The sequence below is a fragment of the Nicotiana tomentosiformis genome, chromosome 11 (genome assembly GCF_000390325.3).
Source record: "Nicotiana tomentosiformis chromosome 11, ASM39032v3, whole genome shotgun sequence".
Classification (NCBI taxonomy): domain Eukaryota; kingdom Viridiplantae; phylum Streptophyta; class Magnoliopsida; order Solanales; family Solanaceae; genus Nicotiana; species Nicotiana tomentosiformis.
This window is the reverse complement of record NC_090822.1, coordinates 62,872,440-62,889,819: the sequence shown is the minus strand read 5'-3', so window position 1 is coordinate 62,889,819 and position 17,380 is coordinate 62,872,440. Positions and strand designations below refer to the sequence as shown.

At 39.9% G+C, this 17,380-nt stretch overlaps 2 protein-coding genes across 2 annotated transcripts; both read right to left on the bottom strand.

Moving 5' to 3' along the window:
* Window positions 1–3,750: 3,750 nt before the first annotated feature.
* LOC138901558 (uncharacterized) lies at window positions 3,751–4,098 on the bottom strand. Its single transcript, XM_070189330.1, has one exon. It carries the CDS (start codon window positions 4,096–4,098, stop codon window positions 3,751–3,753), a length of 348 nt encoding a protein of 115 aa, XP_070045431.1.
* A 978-nt stretch (window positions 4,099–5,076) lies between these two features.
* Window positions 5,077–15,888, bottom strand: LOC138901557 (uncharacterized). The gene is made up of 2 exons (XM_070189329.1): window positions 15,616–15,888; window positions 5,077–5,511 (listed from the first exon to the last, which is right to left on the bottom strand). The coding sequence occupies exons 1-2, from the start codon at window positions 15,886–15,888 to the stop codon at window positions 5,077–5,079; spliced, it is 708 nt and encodes a 235-aa protein (XP_070045430.1).
* Between the last annotated feature and the right edge of the window lie 1,492 nt (window positions 15,889–17,380).

Below are 17,380 nucleotides of genomic sequence, written 5' to 3'. Positions count from 1 at the left end.
ATGCGGTCCGCATAACTGTTATGAGGTCGCATAATGCACCGCATAATAGTTATGCGGTCGCATAGTCGACCGCATAGCTGCGGCCAGATTTGGCCCTCTCCTGCTCACTTCTGTGGCCATTATGCGGACCGCAGAGTGATTCTGCGGTCGCATAATGGACCGCAAAATTATATGTTTCCGCCAAATTTTTTTTTTCCAATATTTTCCCGTGCATTGTTCAACCCAAGAATTTCTATAATTCTCAACACGTAAAACCAATTTGGTGCCACAAAATATTATTTTCTTTTGCAAAATTTTATGCGGCCTTACATTCTTCCCCACTTAAGATCACTTGTCCTCGAATGAGGGTCAAAACCTGTTATTAGCAGCTTATGCAACTCAATTTTCATACCACACACCAGTAACCCCAAATTGACTAACTCCCTAAATTTCCAAAAATTTCGCTAGAGTTTCCCTTATAACTAGGCCTATCCACCTGTCGGAGGTCCCCAGAAACACATCCTAACAGCATATACATAATCCAACGATGTAACATAATACAAAATAACACCAACTGTATTCTCACAAGCAATATATTTCCAGAAAGGAATACTCGTAACGCCAATTGTACAAATGATATTTGAGAGAGAGCCTTACAATTTTTCCTAGATCACAACTTTATAAATACATGGTCATTTAAACAAATAAGGATACTTTTTCTTCATTTCATACTCGGCCTCCCAAATAGCCTCTTCAACATGTTGGTTTCGCCATAGCACTTTTACGGATGTAATTTCTTTGTTTCTCAACTTTCGGACTTGCCGATAAATAATAGAAACTGGAATCTCTTCATAAGTCAATTCTTCATTAACCTCAATAGTCTCAATCGGAACAATGACTGTCGGGTCTCCAACTACTTTCTTTAACATAGACACATGAAACACCAGGTGTACTAATGACATCGTAGGTGGTAGTTCAACCTTGTACGCCACCTCACCGATCCTCTGAATGATTTTGTACAGTCCGACATACCTGGGACTCAATTTCCCTTTCTTACCAAATCGCATTACACCCTTCATGGGGAAAACTTTCAAGAATACCCAATCATCTTCTTGGAACTCCAAATCCCTACGACGAACATCCGAATAGGATTTCTGACGACTCTGAGCAGTCTCCAACCGCAACTTAATGATTTTAACTTTTTCTATAGCCTGATGCAAGAGGTCTGGCCCTATCAAACATGCTTCCCCAATTTTGAACCACCCAATGGGAGATCTACATCTCCTACCATATAAAGCCTGGAACGGTGCCATTTGAATGCTAGCATGATAGATTTAGTTATATGCAAATTCTATGAGTGGTAAATGATCATACCAGCTACCTTTAAAGTCTAGAACACAAGCGAACAACATATCCTCAAGCGTCTGAATAGTCCGCTTTGCTTGCCCGTCAGCCTGCGGGTGAAAGGCTGTACTAAGATTCACCTGAGTATCCAAACCTAGCTGAAATTTCTTCCAAAATTTAGCAATGAATTGTGCTCCCCGATCAGAAATGATGGAAAATGCAACCTGACTATTTCTTTGATATACAACTGAGCATACTGCTCCGCCGTGTCGGTAAACTTAATCGGCAAAAAGTGTGCTGACTTCGTGAGTCGATCCACAATCACCCAAATTGAGTCAAACTTACGCGGAGTGCACGGTAATCCTACAACAAAGTCCATATTAATCATTTCCCACTTCCACATTGGAGTTTCTATATTTTGTGCCAACCCACCGGGACTTTGGTGTTCGGTCTTCACTTGCTGACGATTCGGACATGTTGCCACAAAGTCTGCCACATTCCTTTTCATATCATTCCACCAATAGACTTTCTTAATATCATGATACATTTTTGTAGAACCTGGGTGCACGGAATACCTAGATGTGTGAGCTTCAGTCATAATCCTTTTCCAGAGACCATCCATATTTGGAACACATAGTCGCCCTTGGTACCTTAGTGTACCATCATCCATGCCAAGAGAAAAGGCCATAGTCTTATGTTTATGAATCCCCTCTTTCAACTGTACCGACAACGGATCGTTGTATTGTTTTTTTTGACTTTCACAACAAGTGATGATTCAGCCCTATTTTGCACAATTACCCCTCCTTCACTAGAGTCCACAAGACGAATTCCAAAACTAGCCAATCAGTGAACTTCCTTGGCCAATGGCCTTTGATATGCCTCCAAGTGAGCCAAACTACCCATGAATTTCCGGCTAAGAGCATCTTCCATAACATTGGCCTTTCCCGGATGATTTAGAATATCAATGTCATAGTCTTTGAGTAACTCAAGCCATCTTCTCCGCCTCAAATTCAATTCCTTCTGCTTGAAAATATATTGAAGGCTTTTATGGTCCGTGAATATATCCACATGGACCCCATATAAATAATGACACCAAATTTTCAATGCAAATACCACTGCCGCAAGTTCTAAATCTGGTGTTGGATAGTTCTTTTCATGATTCTTGAGTTGCCTAGAAACATAAGCTATAACCTTTCCATGTTGCATTAATACATATCCAAGCTCGATTCTTGAAGTGTCACAAATAGCACAAATCCATCTATACACTCTGGTAGAGTCAACACTGGTGCCGTAGTCAATCTTGCTTTCAATTCTTTGGAAACTCTTTTCACAAGCATCTGACCATTGGAACTTAGTTGCCTTCTACGTCAATTTAGTAAATGGAGAGGCAAGATTAGAAAACCCCTCCACACACTTTCTGTAATATCCAGCTAAGCCTAAGAAACTGCAAATCTCTATTGGAGTTGTAGGCCTCGTCCAATTCTTCATTACTGTAATTTTCTGAGGATCAACCTTAATTCCTTCATTAGAGACAACATGAACCAAGAATATGGCCGACTCGAGCCAAAATTCACATTTTGAAAACTTTTCATTTAATTTGTGCTGATGCAGGGTTTGCAGAACCACCCTGAGATGGTCAGCATGGTCCTCCTTACTTCGTGAAAATACAAGAATATCGTCAATGAACACTATCACAAAGGAGTCAAGAAAAGGCTTGAAGATTCGATTCATAAGATCCATGAAGGTTGCTGGGGCATTTGTTAGCCCTAAAGACATCACTAGAAACTCAAAATGCCCATACCGGGTCCTAAAAGCTATTTTCCGAATATCCCGCTCCCTGATCTTCAATTGGTGATACCCGGATCTTAAATCAATTTTGGTGAACTACCTGGCACCTTGCAATTGATCAAACAAGTCATCTATCCTTGGCAGTGGGTACTTATTCTTGATTGTGACATTATTAAGATGCCGATAGTCAATACACATACGTAGTGACCCATCTTTCTTTCTTACAAAGAGAACAGGTGTGCCCCAAGGCGATATACTGGGTCGGATGAAACCCTTTTCTAACAAATCTTTCAATTGTTCCTTAAGCTCCTTCAATTCTGCCGGTGCCATTCTATAGGGTGGAATAGATATAGGATGCGTGTCTGGCATCACATCAATCCCAAAATCAATCTCTCTGTCTGGTGGGATCCCAGGGAGATCATCCGGAAAGACTCTCGGAAATTCATTCACAACAGGCATGGACTTAAGTGTAGGTGCCTCAGCATCGGTGTCCGTAACCCAGACCAAATGGTAAATACATCCCTTGTTGATCATCTTTGTGGCCTTAAGGTAGGAAATAAACCTACCCTTTGGCACCACATCATCACCCTTCCACTCAATAATTGGCTCATTTGGAAATTCTAACCTAACAATTCTGGTTCAGCAATCGAGCTTGGAAAAACATGAATAAAGCACATCCATCCCCATTATCACATCAAAATCGACCATTCTCAATTCAATAAGATCGGCCACGGTGTCCCGACCACGCAACGTGATGTCACAATCCCTATAGACTCGCGTAGCCAAAATAGACTCACCAACCGGAGTAGATACAGAGAACGGCTCATAAAGCTGTTCTGGTTCTATCCCAAATTCCATAGCAACATAAGGTGTGACATATGACAAAGTGGAACCGGGATCAATAAGAGAATATACATCATTAGATTGGACAGTCAATATACCTGTGACAATATCTGGAGAAGCCTCTGAATTCTGGCAACCCCTCATAGCATAGAAACGGCCAGATCCTCCCGAACTCTTTGCTCCACCCCTAACTGTACCACGCCCTGCGGGTGTTGGAGTGCTTCGAGCTGGAGGAGGTGTTGCGGATGTAGTAGCTGCAGAATTGGCTGGTTGTGTTGGGCCCCTGCCCGCACCCTGGTGGGACGAACGTCAATCCCTCTGAATGTGACCCCTCAATCTGTATCTGTAGCATATGGGTAAGTCCATGTAGCATATTCCTAGGTGAATCTTTCCACAATGAGGGCATGGGGCCCTCCTCTGCCGCTGGAATCTGCCTCCATGAAGACCCTGCTGATATGAGCCACTGTTGCCCTGATTAGGCCTGAAATGGCTCCGCTGCTGGTGCTGACTGGGCCCTCATGGTGGTGCACTAGCCGAAGACTAAGCAAAGGACTGGGATGGCCGTGACGACCCTCCCCTGAATGTTGACTTTCAACCACCAGAAGAACCACCAAAGTTTCCCGCAGATCGGGCCTTATTACTACCCTTTCGCTCCATTCTGTTCCTTAATTTGCGGGTCTCTTTGGCTTGAGCGAATGCCACCATCTTTCCATAGTTCAAATTAGAATTCAAGGCTGCTGTAGCGGACTCATTAATTAACAAGGGACTAAGGCCCTGTACAAATCGGCGAACTCTAGCCTCCATAGTGGGCAGCATGTAAATAACATATTTAGACAGGTACGCGAATCTCATATGGTAATCCCACACACTCAGGCTACCTTGCCTCAAGTTCTCAAACTCAGTAGCATGGGCTGCCTTAGTCTCGGCAGGCAAGAAATGATCAATGAAGGCATCGGCAAACTCACCCCACCTTGCCGAATAGCTCCCTTCTCCACGGGACTTCTCCCATAGTTCAAACCAAGAATATGCCACCTCTTTCAGGAGGTAGGAAGCCAATTCCACTGCCTCTGTCTCAGTAACACGCATAACTCGGAGAGTCTTGTGCATCTCATCAATGAAATCCTAGGGATCCTCCTTTGTGTTAGTACCTGTGAACACTGGAGGATCCAACTGGAGAAACCTGTTCACCCTGAAACTAGTAGAATCTCCTGGCTGACCGGAAGAAGTAGGTGCAATATTTGACCTCTGGGCCTGGGAAGCCACTATTTCAGCCAACATCTGTATGGCTTCTCTAATATCAACATCAGAAACACCAGAATCAGAAGCTGGAACTGGAGGTGGAACTGGTATATCAGTTGGAGGAACCGTTGCACCCTCAATAGGTGCAGGGATAGGTACGGTTTGATCAGTTGTAGTAGAGTCAGACAGTGTAGTAACTGGAGGAATATTCTCACTCCTCGGGTGCTCACCCGCATCATCAATTATAGGATCAACTGTCACTCCTGGGGTGACATTGACTCTTCGGCCAGTTCGTGCCTTCTTCTTAGGTGCCATGTACTGAATATTAGAGCAACGTAGGAGTTAAAGGAGGAACAATCTTACAACCAGCTTTATCGCACGATCAAGAACATGAAAGAAGGGTATTATTCCTAAATTTCCTTGTAGCATCCTAATTATAGATGTGGTCGACAACACACTGATAATAAGGACTCTACTAGACACGACTCCGAGACATCCTAGTACACTTTAAAACCTTAGGCTCTGATACCAAGTTTGGCACGCCCCAAAACCGAGGAGCGCAACCGGCGCTCAACCGAGTAAACCCGATCGAGCAAGCCTGTTAGATTCCTTCTACCCAAACTCATTCATGAATAAAGAGAATATATGTTTTCCTTAATTAAACAATAAAGTTGTCATGTCTGCAATTACCAATTTCTTACCATAAGTTTCACCATTTTTAAAGTCTCAAATGGACAAGTAATACAACCACAACATAGCATAGTTTGTCTTTCCCAGCACTAATACACAACCCACACTATGTCTACGGAGCCTCTATAGATAAAGAAAGTACAATAATAATGCCGGCAACAAGGCCCCGGCTATACCTCAAACAGAATACACAAAGTACAAAAGATTCATGACCCCGGGATGAAGTGGGGCTCACCAAGTCATCTGGGAAGAAGGTGTACTGCTATCACTGATCAATATCTCCTGCTGTGGAACCACCTGCATCCATTGAAAGATGCAGCGCCCCCGGCAAAAAGGACTTTCGTACTGTCGAATAGCACTAGTATGTATAATTAAACACCCTTTCAATAGAATGACAAATAATACAAACAAGATTATCATAATATTAATGGAATCTTTAATCAACATCAAACCTCAATTTAGGATCAAGACACTGTTCAAATTAATTTCTATATCTCACATTGGGAGATTTTTAGTATCGATATACCATTGTTCACAATACCGTTATTCACCATACCAATACCATTGTACTCTCAGCGTGGAGTCTGATCACGACCCGATCGGCTAGGCTATCTCATTAGAGATATCAACCACAATTATTCTCAATATCAATACCACCGTCTTTAACACGGAGTCCGATCATGACCCGATCGACTAGGCTATCCATTAGGGACATCAACCACAATTACCATTTCAATTATAATTTCCAGCACAATTACCACCATGTGTGCGGCATGGTGTCCGGTCACGACCCGATCGGCTAGGCTGTCTTAATCACGACATCAACCTTTTTATATAAATCATCACATTTCATACTCCTTTCCCATCTTTTCATTTCATTAGCACTGATGGCCATAATTATAAAATCATTCTTGGCATGTTAGCCGTATTTAGTATTTCATGCTCACATTTTTACTTTCAAACATCAACATCATCATCACCAACAACAACAATTCAAATCAAGGTGTGTAGTACACATGTGAGCAATTAAAAGTCTAAGGCACATAGAGACATTTCACAAAATCTAGCATAATAGCCTTCGTTTGAACTCGACTTGAAGTCGCCACATTATTAATGCACAACCCATACTTGAACATATCCTCAATTGGCAACATAACATGAATAAAGCATTTAGGATAATTATTGAACATATATCTTTCAGCACAAACTTACTCGGAACGTATATCTTTCAACACAAACCCCTCGGGTCGTACATAAATTACATGAATATCGTGGGATTCAATTATAAGAGAAGAGTTTAGCCAACATACCTTACTTGAACTTCCTTACACTCTAAATGTTCCAAAAATTCTTAGCAACTTCAATCTATTTTAGAAATATGATAAATTGAACCAAAATTAGGAAGATGATCATGGTTCTAGCTCATTTGAGCATTTTATCAAACACTAAGTGTGTAGTAAGGTTCCAAGGTCCTTTTATGGGGAATTCCATCATCCCACAACCCAATCTTTACCATTTTTAGCTCAACAATCTTTCTACACCCTTTTATAACACATGTATGTAAATAAACAACCCTCCTGCCCAGAAATTATCTTGCTAATTATCCATTTCTACCCAAAATTCGAAAGTGAGGGTTAGGGTGTAGAATCTTACCTCTAGGATGAAGACCTAGTGAGTTTCCCTTCTTAATCTTCCCACACTTGGGCAAGAATTGAAGACCAATTATTGAAGAACACCTTCTCACTCTAGGGCACTCTCTCTCACTCTAAAATATTAGAATATAGCTCAAAAATGGCCCAAAGAGTGTATTTAACGAAATAGAGTCGGGTTTTAAAAACCCAAAAATGGAGCTCCGGAACGGTTCTGCGGTCGCATATGCGATCGCATAATGGATATGCGGACCGAATAATGGTCGCATACTAGCTGACAAAATTGATCAAAAATCTGTCCGTGTATGCGGTCATTATGCGGTCCGCATAACTGTTATGCGGTCGCATAATGCACCTCATAACAGTTATGCGGTCGCATAGTCGACTACATAGCTGCTGCCAGATTTGGCCCTCTCCTACTCACTTCTGCGGCCATTATGCGGCCTGCAGAATGATTCTGCGGTCGCATAATGGACCGCAGAATTACATTTTTCCGCCAAAAGAATTTTTTCCTTTTTTTCCCATACATTGTTCAACCAAAGAATTTCTATAATCCTCAACACGTAAAACCAATTCGGTGCCACGAAATATTATTTTCTTTTGCAAAATTTTACGGGGCCTTACAACACCGCTGAAGCAACCAGATTGCTAGAAGAAGTACATGCAGGAACATGCGGACCCCATATGAATGTCTTCACCTTAGCCAAGAAGATTTTAAGAGCTGGATACTTTTGGATAACTATCGAAAGAGATAGTATCCGCTATGTGCAAAAGTGTCACCAGTGCCAGATCCATGGGGATTTCATCCGGGTTCCACCTAATGAGTTGAATGTAATGGGTTCGCCTTGGCCGGTTGCCGCTTGGGGCATGGACGTGATTGGACCTATAGAGCCTGCTTCATCAAATGGGCACTGATTCATCCTAGTAGCCATTGATTACTTCACCAAATGGGCCGAAGCTTCACATACAAGGCCGTCACAAAGAAAGTAGCGGTGTCCGTAACAATATAGTCTAGCGATTTGGGATACTCGAGTCAATCATCACTGACAATGCAGCCAATCTCAATAGTGATCTCATAAGGGAAATTTGCGAGAAGTTTAGAATTGTCCACCGTAACTCTACAGCCTATAGACCGAAAATGAATGGAGCAGTTGAGGCAGCCAACAAAAACATCAAAAGGATTTTGCGAAAGATAGTGGACAATCATAGGCCTTGGCACGAGAAATTTTCCCTCGCCTTAAGGGTTATCGGACCATCGTGAGGGCATCCACGGGGGAAACACCCTACATGTTGGTATATGGCACCAAAGCTGTGATACCCGCGGAGGTCAAGATACCATCCTTGAGAGTCATTCATGAAGCTAAACTGGACGATCATAATGGATATTGGTCAGGACGGAGAAACTCATGCTCATTGACGAGAATATAATGTACGCAATATTTCATGGTCAACTGTATCAAAATAGGATGGCCAGTGCATTTAACAAAAGGGTAAAGCCTCACCAGTTCATATTGAAGCAGTTGGTTTTGAAGAAAATATTCCCTCATCAAGAAGAAGCCAAAGGAAAGATCGCACTGAATTGGCAATGTCCTTATGTGGTCCACCGAGTGTTGTTGGGAGGAGCTCTGATCTTGGCAGAGATGGTCGAAAGAGTCAGTACGAAGCCTATCAACTCAGATGAAATCAAGAGATACTATGTTTGAAGACAATAGAGTTAGGTTTTGGCTGTAACATAACTATGCTCAACAGGACTTCCCACGGAGGGATATGTAGGCAACTCACGTAGGGTTTGGTTTTTTCTCTCTCCCTTTTCTTTTGTAATAGAAAATCCAAATATCATTTTGTATTTACTCAGAACTGCGCCACGACTTGATTTCCTTTCGAAGGAATACGTAGGCAATCCTCATCGGATTCAGTCATCTTTTGTAATTGAACTACGTTCTGGCCTGATTCCATTTGGATACATAGGTAGTCTGAGTCAGACTCGATCATCTTCATCATATCTTTGTCATTACCCACGAACTACGTTTCAGATACGTAGGCAAATTGAAAGAGGTCGGTCATAACCATAGGAAAACCTTTGTAATGCATTAGTTCAGATTAGGATGCAATTGCAGCGGCAAGAAGCCACATTGTCAGAAGCATCATGGAAGATCGACATCCACAGGATAGATTCTTCAATAAACAATGCTCGTGTTTTAAGAACTTCCAAAAATATGCCATAATCCGGAACGACTACATATGCCATAAAACAAAGATTTTTCAAAATGTTTTCTAAAGATATCATAACACGTTCCACCTACCGGACTTTATGACGTAACCTCATCAAGATTGGGCAAAGCCAGGACTATAGTTAACACAAATGAACACCCCCCCCTCCCGCTAAGAATTGTTTCTTTGAATGCAGTACCGACATGACATAAAGAAGCGCTGGAACACATTGGGACTATGACGGATCCACTACTCCCTCATAACTATCATATCTCTTTCATTAATTTCCTCATATAGCTGAAAACTAACTCTCAAATCCTTTGCAGGTATTTTTGAACCAGATAGGATCAGGGCATATTATAAATAGCAAACCATCTGCTCAACCAAGTGGAGAATGTTGTATATAGTGAGCCGCTGGCCCCACCGACTGGAGCCATGTAAATAACAAACCGTCAGCTCAGTCAATTGAAGCACCTTGTACAAAATTGAGCCACCAGATTCGCTAATTGAAACATTATATATAGAAAACCACCAGCTCAATCAATCGGATCGCCCTGTACAAATCGAGCGTCGACTTCGCCAATCGCATCCCTATATATAACAAACCAATCACTTTGCCAATAGGGGCAATCTGCACCGCCACTCCACCACATCGGAGATTACAAGTAGATAGTCACAAACCTCGTCGCCAACGTTCTGCTAATCGACGACCACAATTTAGTTTCGCAGTCAAGAGTACCTCTTGGGAATTCTCCTTATTTCTCATTTGTTTTGAATGTTTTGACATTTTGCTCGTGCAGCTTAAAGGCATGATTATGCTTTTTCAAGTCAACAACTCCCATTGTGCGGAAATACTTTACATTCCAGTACAATCGCTCCCATCAAGTAGATATACTTTACTTTATAATGCAACCTCTCCCAGCAAGAGGAGACGTTTTCTACATTACAACTCAACTACTCCCATCATACAGAGATACTCCAACACTATCTCGACCCAAAATTCAACTAGTCATGATGGCACCTAAACCCAACCCGCTAGGTAAGCCAATTAACAATAATCCATAATATAATGATAATGATAAAAGTCAAAAATGAAATAACTGAATTTTATACAATTTTCCAAGAACTGGTAGTACAAATCGTGAGCTTCTAAGACTTAGAGTTTACAATGTTGGTAGGAAATAAATACATCATCTGTTTGAAACATGCATAAACAGATTTATAAATCTAAAGCTACCAAGAAAAAAAGGCAGCTATAAGCGGAACATGGTACATCTTCAATGGCAGCCCCCGCCACTCGCAACAACATCAGCTCTAAAATCTGTACGCAAGGTGCAAAACTGTAGTTTGAGTACAACCGACCCCATGTACTCAATAAGTAACAAATCTAACCTTAGGTTGAAAGCAGTGATGAGCTTGGACAACATTCAGAGTCCAACACCAATAGCCAAGAACAACTCGTAACAATATAATAAAAGCAACACAAGTAATAACTCAATGATATGATGCTCAGTTCGTTCACAGTTACGAAAAATAGGCATGCTTTCCAGGTATAACAGTAAAACCCAAATCTTTCACCGAAATTATCAAAATATGAGTAAATCAGAAAACTGTGAGTTTTACCAAACACTTTCAACAATAGATAAGATATTTTATTCTCAGATAGCATTAGGAAAGTATATCTCCATGCCTATATGTCAATGTGCATGTGAAATCATGAATGTCACCAAATCCTGTAGCATGAGGAAATGCATCACTATGCTTGTATATCAAGTATGCATGTCAAATGCAATGAATCACAATGATGAACTCATGTACTCATACTCTCAGAGTACTCAATCTCAAGGTCTCACACTCCCACTCGTCACGCTCAATCACTCAGCACACTCAGCCACCCAGCACTGTACGATACCTGCGGTCACTGCTGATATGCTAGACTCCGGAGAGGCGGATCCTACCCAAGTGCTAATATAATGTAACACCCCATACTTTCATGATACAATGCATCTTAAGTGAATCAGAGTAAGCTGGAGAGCTTAAGGACCTTTACAAAGATAATGATGGGTTAAAATAAGTGTTAAGGAAGTATCGTGAGGATTGGAGGTTAAACGAATCAAAGATGTTATAACCCGTACTTTCAGGGTAAACTAGGAGTGCATAATTCCTAAGGAGATCATCTTATAAGGTAGTGAAATCATATAATATTTTTATGTTAAGGTTTTAAGTCAAAAAAGTTGTAAAACAAAACATGGCAAAAGTTGTCGCAAGTTATATTTATAATTTGACCTAAATTTGGGTCTAATGTCACTGATCTTTTCTCTAAATATACTTTGAGTTACGGGGTGATACACCCATAATATTGAAGATCTACGAGTCTACTTTCCAAAACATTAAACTGTTCGTCGATACGACGTCAGAATAGAGAGATATTCGTATTTTCGAGACTGCGCAAGCAACTTCCTTGGGACCCACAAAGTCGGGGGAAACTTACCTTGTTATATAAAGTGATAAATTTCGTATCTAAATATCATTTTAGACCAAATTAGACCTCCAAGCAGCTCTAAACGCTCTCTAAGCATATCCTAAAGATTCATACACAAATCCAAGAGAAAACCACCTAAGTTCTTCATCAAAAGTGTTGTAGAAGTGGGGGAGATCACTAATATGATGTTGTTGATGTGTTGTGAGTTCTCTCAAGTTTAAGGAGAGTTGTACTGGGAGTTTTTCTTACCGTTTAAAGGTAATATCTTCTTCTCCTACATTACTTTTATCATATCTAAGCCCTAGCTAAGTTTTTTGAATCTAGAAGTTATGAATTGACGGTCAAAAGACGTATAGAAGTTGTGATACCATGTTGGACTGGTTTGAGGTGTTTTTATGATGTTGTTGTGGCTGGAGTTTAGGGAGATGATATATATATATATATATATATATATATATATATATGTGTGTGTGTGTGTGTGTGTGTGTGTTGTTAATATGTAACTTGAAGAGAAGAATAAGTGTAGATCAGTGTTTTGTTGCTAGTTAAGGATCGAGCTTGTCGCTCGATGTATCGTAAGCTAGCTATTCCTAAGCTTAACGTTGGCCCTATTGTTGTTGTTATATTATATTGTTGGGCAGTTCTCGTATTGTTAAGGTACTAGATATATGGATTAAGGGTGGCATGTTATTGTTGATGTTGTGATCTTGAAGGAGGTGAAAGAAACGGAGGAGATGCTATCCGATTTGCCATAGAACAAGCTTGTCGCGTGGTAGCTAGTTGATGTGTTACTATTGTTGATAGTAGTGTTATTTTTATTGGTGTAGATTATATTGAAGAGGAGACTTTCCCACCATCTTCATCGATGGATCGACTTAAAGGTATGTAAGGCTTTCCCTTTCTTCTTCCAGCATGATTTTGTAGTGACGTCACCCTTATGAGACGTTCAAGGGGACGAGTCCTCACATATGTTCTATGTTGACGGGTTAAGAGCCTCTAATAGTTCGAAAGTGATTATAGATAAGAAATGAGTTACTCGTAGTTGTAATCCACGGATAATTCGTAGAAATAAGTAGAGACCTCAGGGAACTTATGTTGAGTCTACGGCGAGAAGTATAGCTTTCGTTTAACGGTAAATTATAAATGGCTCACGAGTAGAAATTACGTATAGAGCCTATGATCTTATGAAATGGCCGAAGTAGTTTTCATTGGTTAGTGAAGGTAGCTACGGAAGATCCCTAATGCTAATAAGACAGAGAGAGATGTAAATTAAGAGATGTGATAAGTTTCTTAAGAAGAACCTCCCCATAAATATAAAGGTTGTGAATGAGCAAACTAACGAATGAAGAATAGATCGTATGTAGAAGAACGTAAGGTCACATAAGTTATGAAATGCATTGTACTACCTAACTAGAATAATCGTGCACATGCAGAAATAGTAATGATATTCCATACATTAAAGGAAGTAGAGATTAAGTTAACGAATGCGATGAGTCGCTTGAAGCAATATGAAATACGAGCCCTACGATGTACCAAATGAATTTGTAAAGTTAAGATTATACGAATCTTGAAAGCCTTTTACTAGTATGTCACGACGGATGTGTAAATCTGAGAGTTGTTATGAGTTTCTTTAAAGCTAATGAGTACGGATTATGAGTTGCCAAATACGAACTGAGAGTTACTGAAAGTACTAGAATAAGTTATACGTTATAGACACGAGTACCAATCCTGTAAGATATTGATTACTGCATGTTATTGTAATGTTGTTTATGCATAAGTATGTTCCCTATGGACAGTCTATGAACGCGTATGGGGATAATGAAGGTTAACCTATGCAGGTCTATGAAACGCATAGGTAATATAAAGATTGGCTATAAACGGTCCCATGTGTACGCATAGTCCGACCCTAATATTTTGAGCCGTACGGACGGTCTGCTTTGCTATGCGTACGTGCCACCAGATAGTAATGTTGTAGTGTGCCTTACAGACGGTCTACCTTGCTACGCATAAGAGCCACATTGTGTTCTCATAATAAGTAACTATGACGATGCAAAAAGAAATCACTGAGCAACGGTTACTAGAAATAGTTCAGAATCTTATGATAAGTTGAGTTGTTCAATCTGATTGAAGGACCAAGTGGTCCAAGTGATAACGATCTAGTAAGTCGATCTACAGCACGTGGTAAGCTCACTCTTATTATTATTATTATCATTCAGCAGACTATTTTTGTATTCATTCATGCTTTCAGTTTTCAGAATTTATTTATATGTATTGCTTTCTACCTTACATGCTTCGTACATCGCATTGTACTAACATCCCATTGATAGGGCACTGCACTTCATGCCTACAGGCGCAAGTAATCAGTTTGACGAACCCTCAAAGTAGACAGGATTGATATTCATTAGAAAATCGGTAAAACTCCATCTCTTTTAAAGTATAGCCGAGTCTAGAGGTCATGATATCAGATTTTGTTATAGACTTACAGGTTGGCCGAGGCCCTGTCCCAATGATATTTTGATGTCAGATATTCTTAGAGGCTTTGTAGACACAGGTTCAGTATGTATAGTATGTTAGTATCCTTGTCGGCCCTCATTTATATTTTCTTTCTGGTTCGTCGGGTATTGATACTCATAGTGGCCTCCTCGGCCTGAACTGTCATGCCCCAAACTCGGGGAGCGTGGCCGGCGCTCAACCGAGTAAACCCGTCCGAGCAAGCCTATTAAATTTCCTTATACCCGAACTCATCCATGAATAAAGAGGAGATGCACTCCATTAACCAAATACTGAAAATATTTTATTAACAACTCCCTTTCATTCCATTAGCAACTTCGTTCATAATTTCCAAAGTATTACAAGTTTATAGGTATAATGAAAAACATGTTTGCCAAATAGCAACATTTTTAGTTCAATTCCCAACATCATACACCACCCACAACCTGTCTACGGAGCCTCTAAATATGACAGAAGAATAGTATGGAAGTGCCGGCAACAAGGCCCCGGCTATACCTCAAGACACAAAGTGTAACATCAAGTGACATCGAGCCCGGAATAGAATAGGGCTCACCAAAACCTGCTGAATAGGGAGTAACTGCTAACGAGGACCCAAGTTGCACCGCTGATGAATCACCTGCATCCATTAAAGATGCAGCGCCCCCGACAAAAGAGACGTTAGTACATAGTGAATAGTACTAGTATGTAAAGCTAACTATCCTCTTTCAAAATAGAATACCAATGTAAGAAAAGGGAAATCCATAGAAACATCAAGTCACAATCAATGATATTCAAATGCCAAGTTAAAACATAATAATTTCCAAAATATGAAGATAACACTAGTAAGTGATAATCAAATTATGATGATAATATTATTTTTGGTTGGGAGGTCTTTAGCACCGATATACCACTGTTCACAATACCAATATTCACAATACCAATATTCACAATACCAATGTTCACAATACCAAGGTTCACTATACCAATGTTCAAAATACCGGTGTTCAAAATACCAATGTTCACAATATCAATGTTCACAATACCAATATTCACAATACCAAGGTTCACAATACCAATGTTCACAATACCAGTGTTCAAAATACCAATATTTACAATATCAATGTTTACAATACCGATGTTCACAATACCAAGGTTCACAATACCAATGTTCATAATACTAATGCCACTGTACTTTTAGCACGAAGTCCGATCACGACCCGATCAACTAGGCTATCTCATTAGAGAATCAACCACAATTACTATCAATACCATTACCACTATAATTTTAGCACGGAGTCTGATCATGATCCGATCGGCTAGGCTATCTCATTAGAGAATTAACCACAATTACTATCAATACCAATGCCACCGTACTTTTAGCACGGAGTCTGATCACGACCTAATCAGCTAGGCTGTCTTATTCGAAGAAATCAACCAAAATCTCAATTTCAATTATAATTTCCAGCACAATCACCACCATGTGTGCGGCATGGTGTCCGATCACGACCCGATCGACTAAGCTATCTTATTTGAGACATCAACCCTTTTTATCAATCAATCTCATCCCAATTAAGAGGAATAATTTTATCACATCAATCTCATCCCAAATAAGGGGAATAATTCACAAAAATAACATAGGTGCAAATGTATTTACCTCATCATCTTTCACATTGTATAAATCTCAACTAGTATTTTCAACCAATAACAACAACAATATTTCCTTGGCTCTTTTGGCCATTCACAAGATTCTTTATTCAAGGCACGATGGCCATATTTGATATTCCACAGGCTCTCATGCATCATCATCATAAATATCAACATACATATAATCTTTCGGAAATCACAACTCTAAGTTCATTAGAAATGAACAATTTAAGCACAATAGATTTCTTTCCGAGAAATGGAGTAAAATGATTGGCAATTAATCCGCAAGTTAAAATCATCACTAAATAAAACACCATTTATTCTTGACATATTTTTCCCACAAAGGGCAATACACAATTTCCATTTACGAATATGTAAGACCGCAAAGCACATTGAAAATACTCACAAATCACAACGTCTGTTAAAACAGCGACATCTGAGAATGACTTGAGTTTATAAGCTTTTAGGCAATTCTATTTTCGAAGTCAATTCGGAATAGTTGAATCAAGGCTCATTTCATAAATTTTCTCACATCATTTCATTAGCTCTGTTGGCCACAAGTATAACTTTAACTTATATCAATCATCGCATTTCATACTTCTTTCACATCTTTTAGTTCTATTGGCACCATTGGCCACAAGTATAACTTTTACTTATATCAATCATCGCATTTCATACTTCTTGCACATCTTTATAGGTTATCAACAGTAAGACATTTCCAATCAAGACTTTAGGTACACATATGAGCAATTAAGAGTCTTAAGCATATTGAGTTTTCTCACACAATTTGGAATCATAACCTTCATTTGATACACAACTCTAGCATTTTAATACACATATCATTCTTGAACATATTCCCAAAGGATAACATAATGTGTTAGGATCATTCGGAACACATTTTGAATACTTAATTCTCGACACTCTGCTTATTCGGGATAATCAAATTTATTGGGAACAACTCGGAACATAGAATAAGGAACTTGAGAAGATCATTGAATTCAATTCTAAGAGAGTAGTTTAG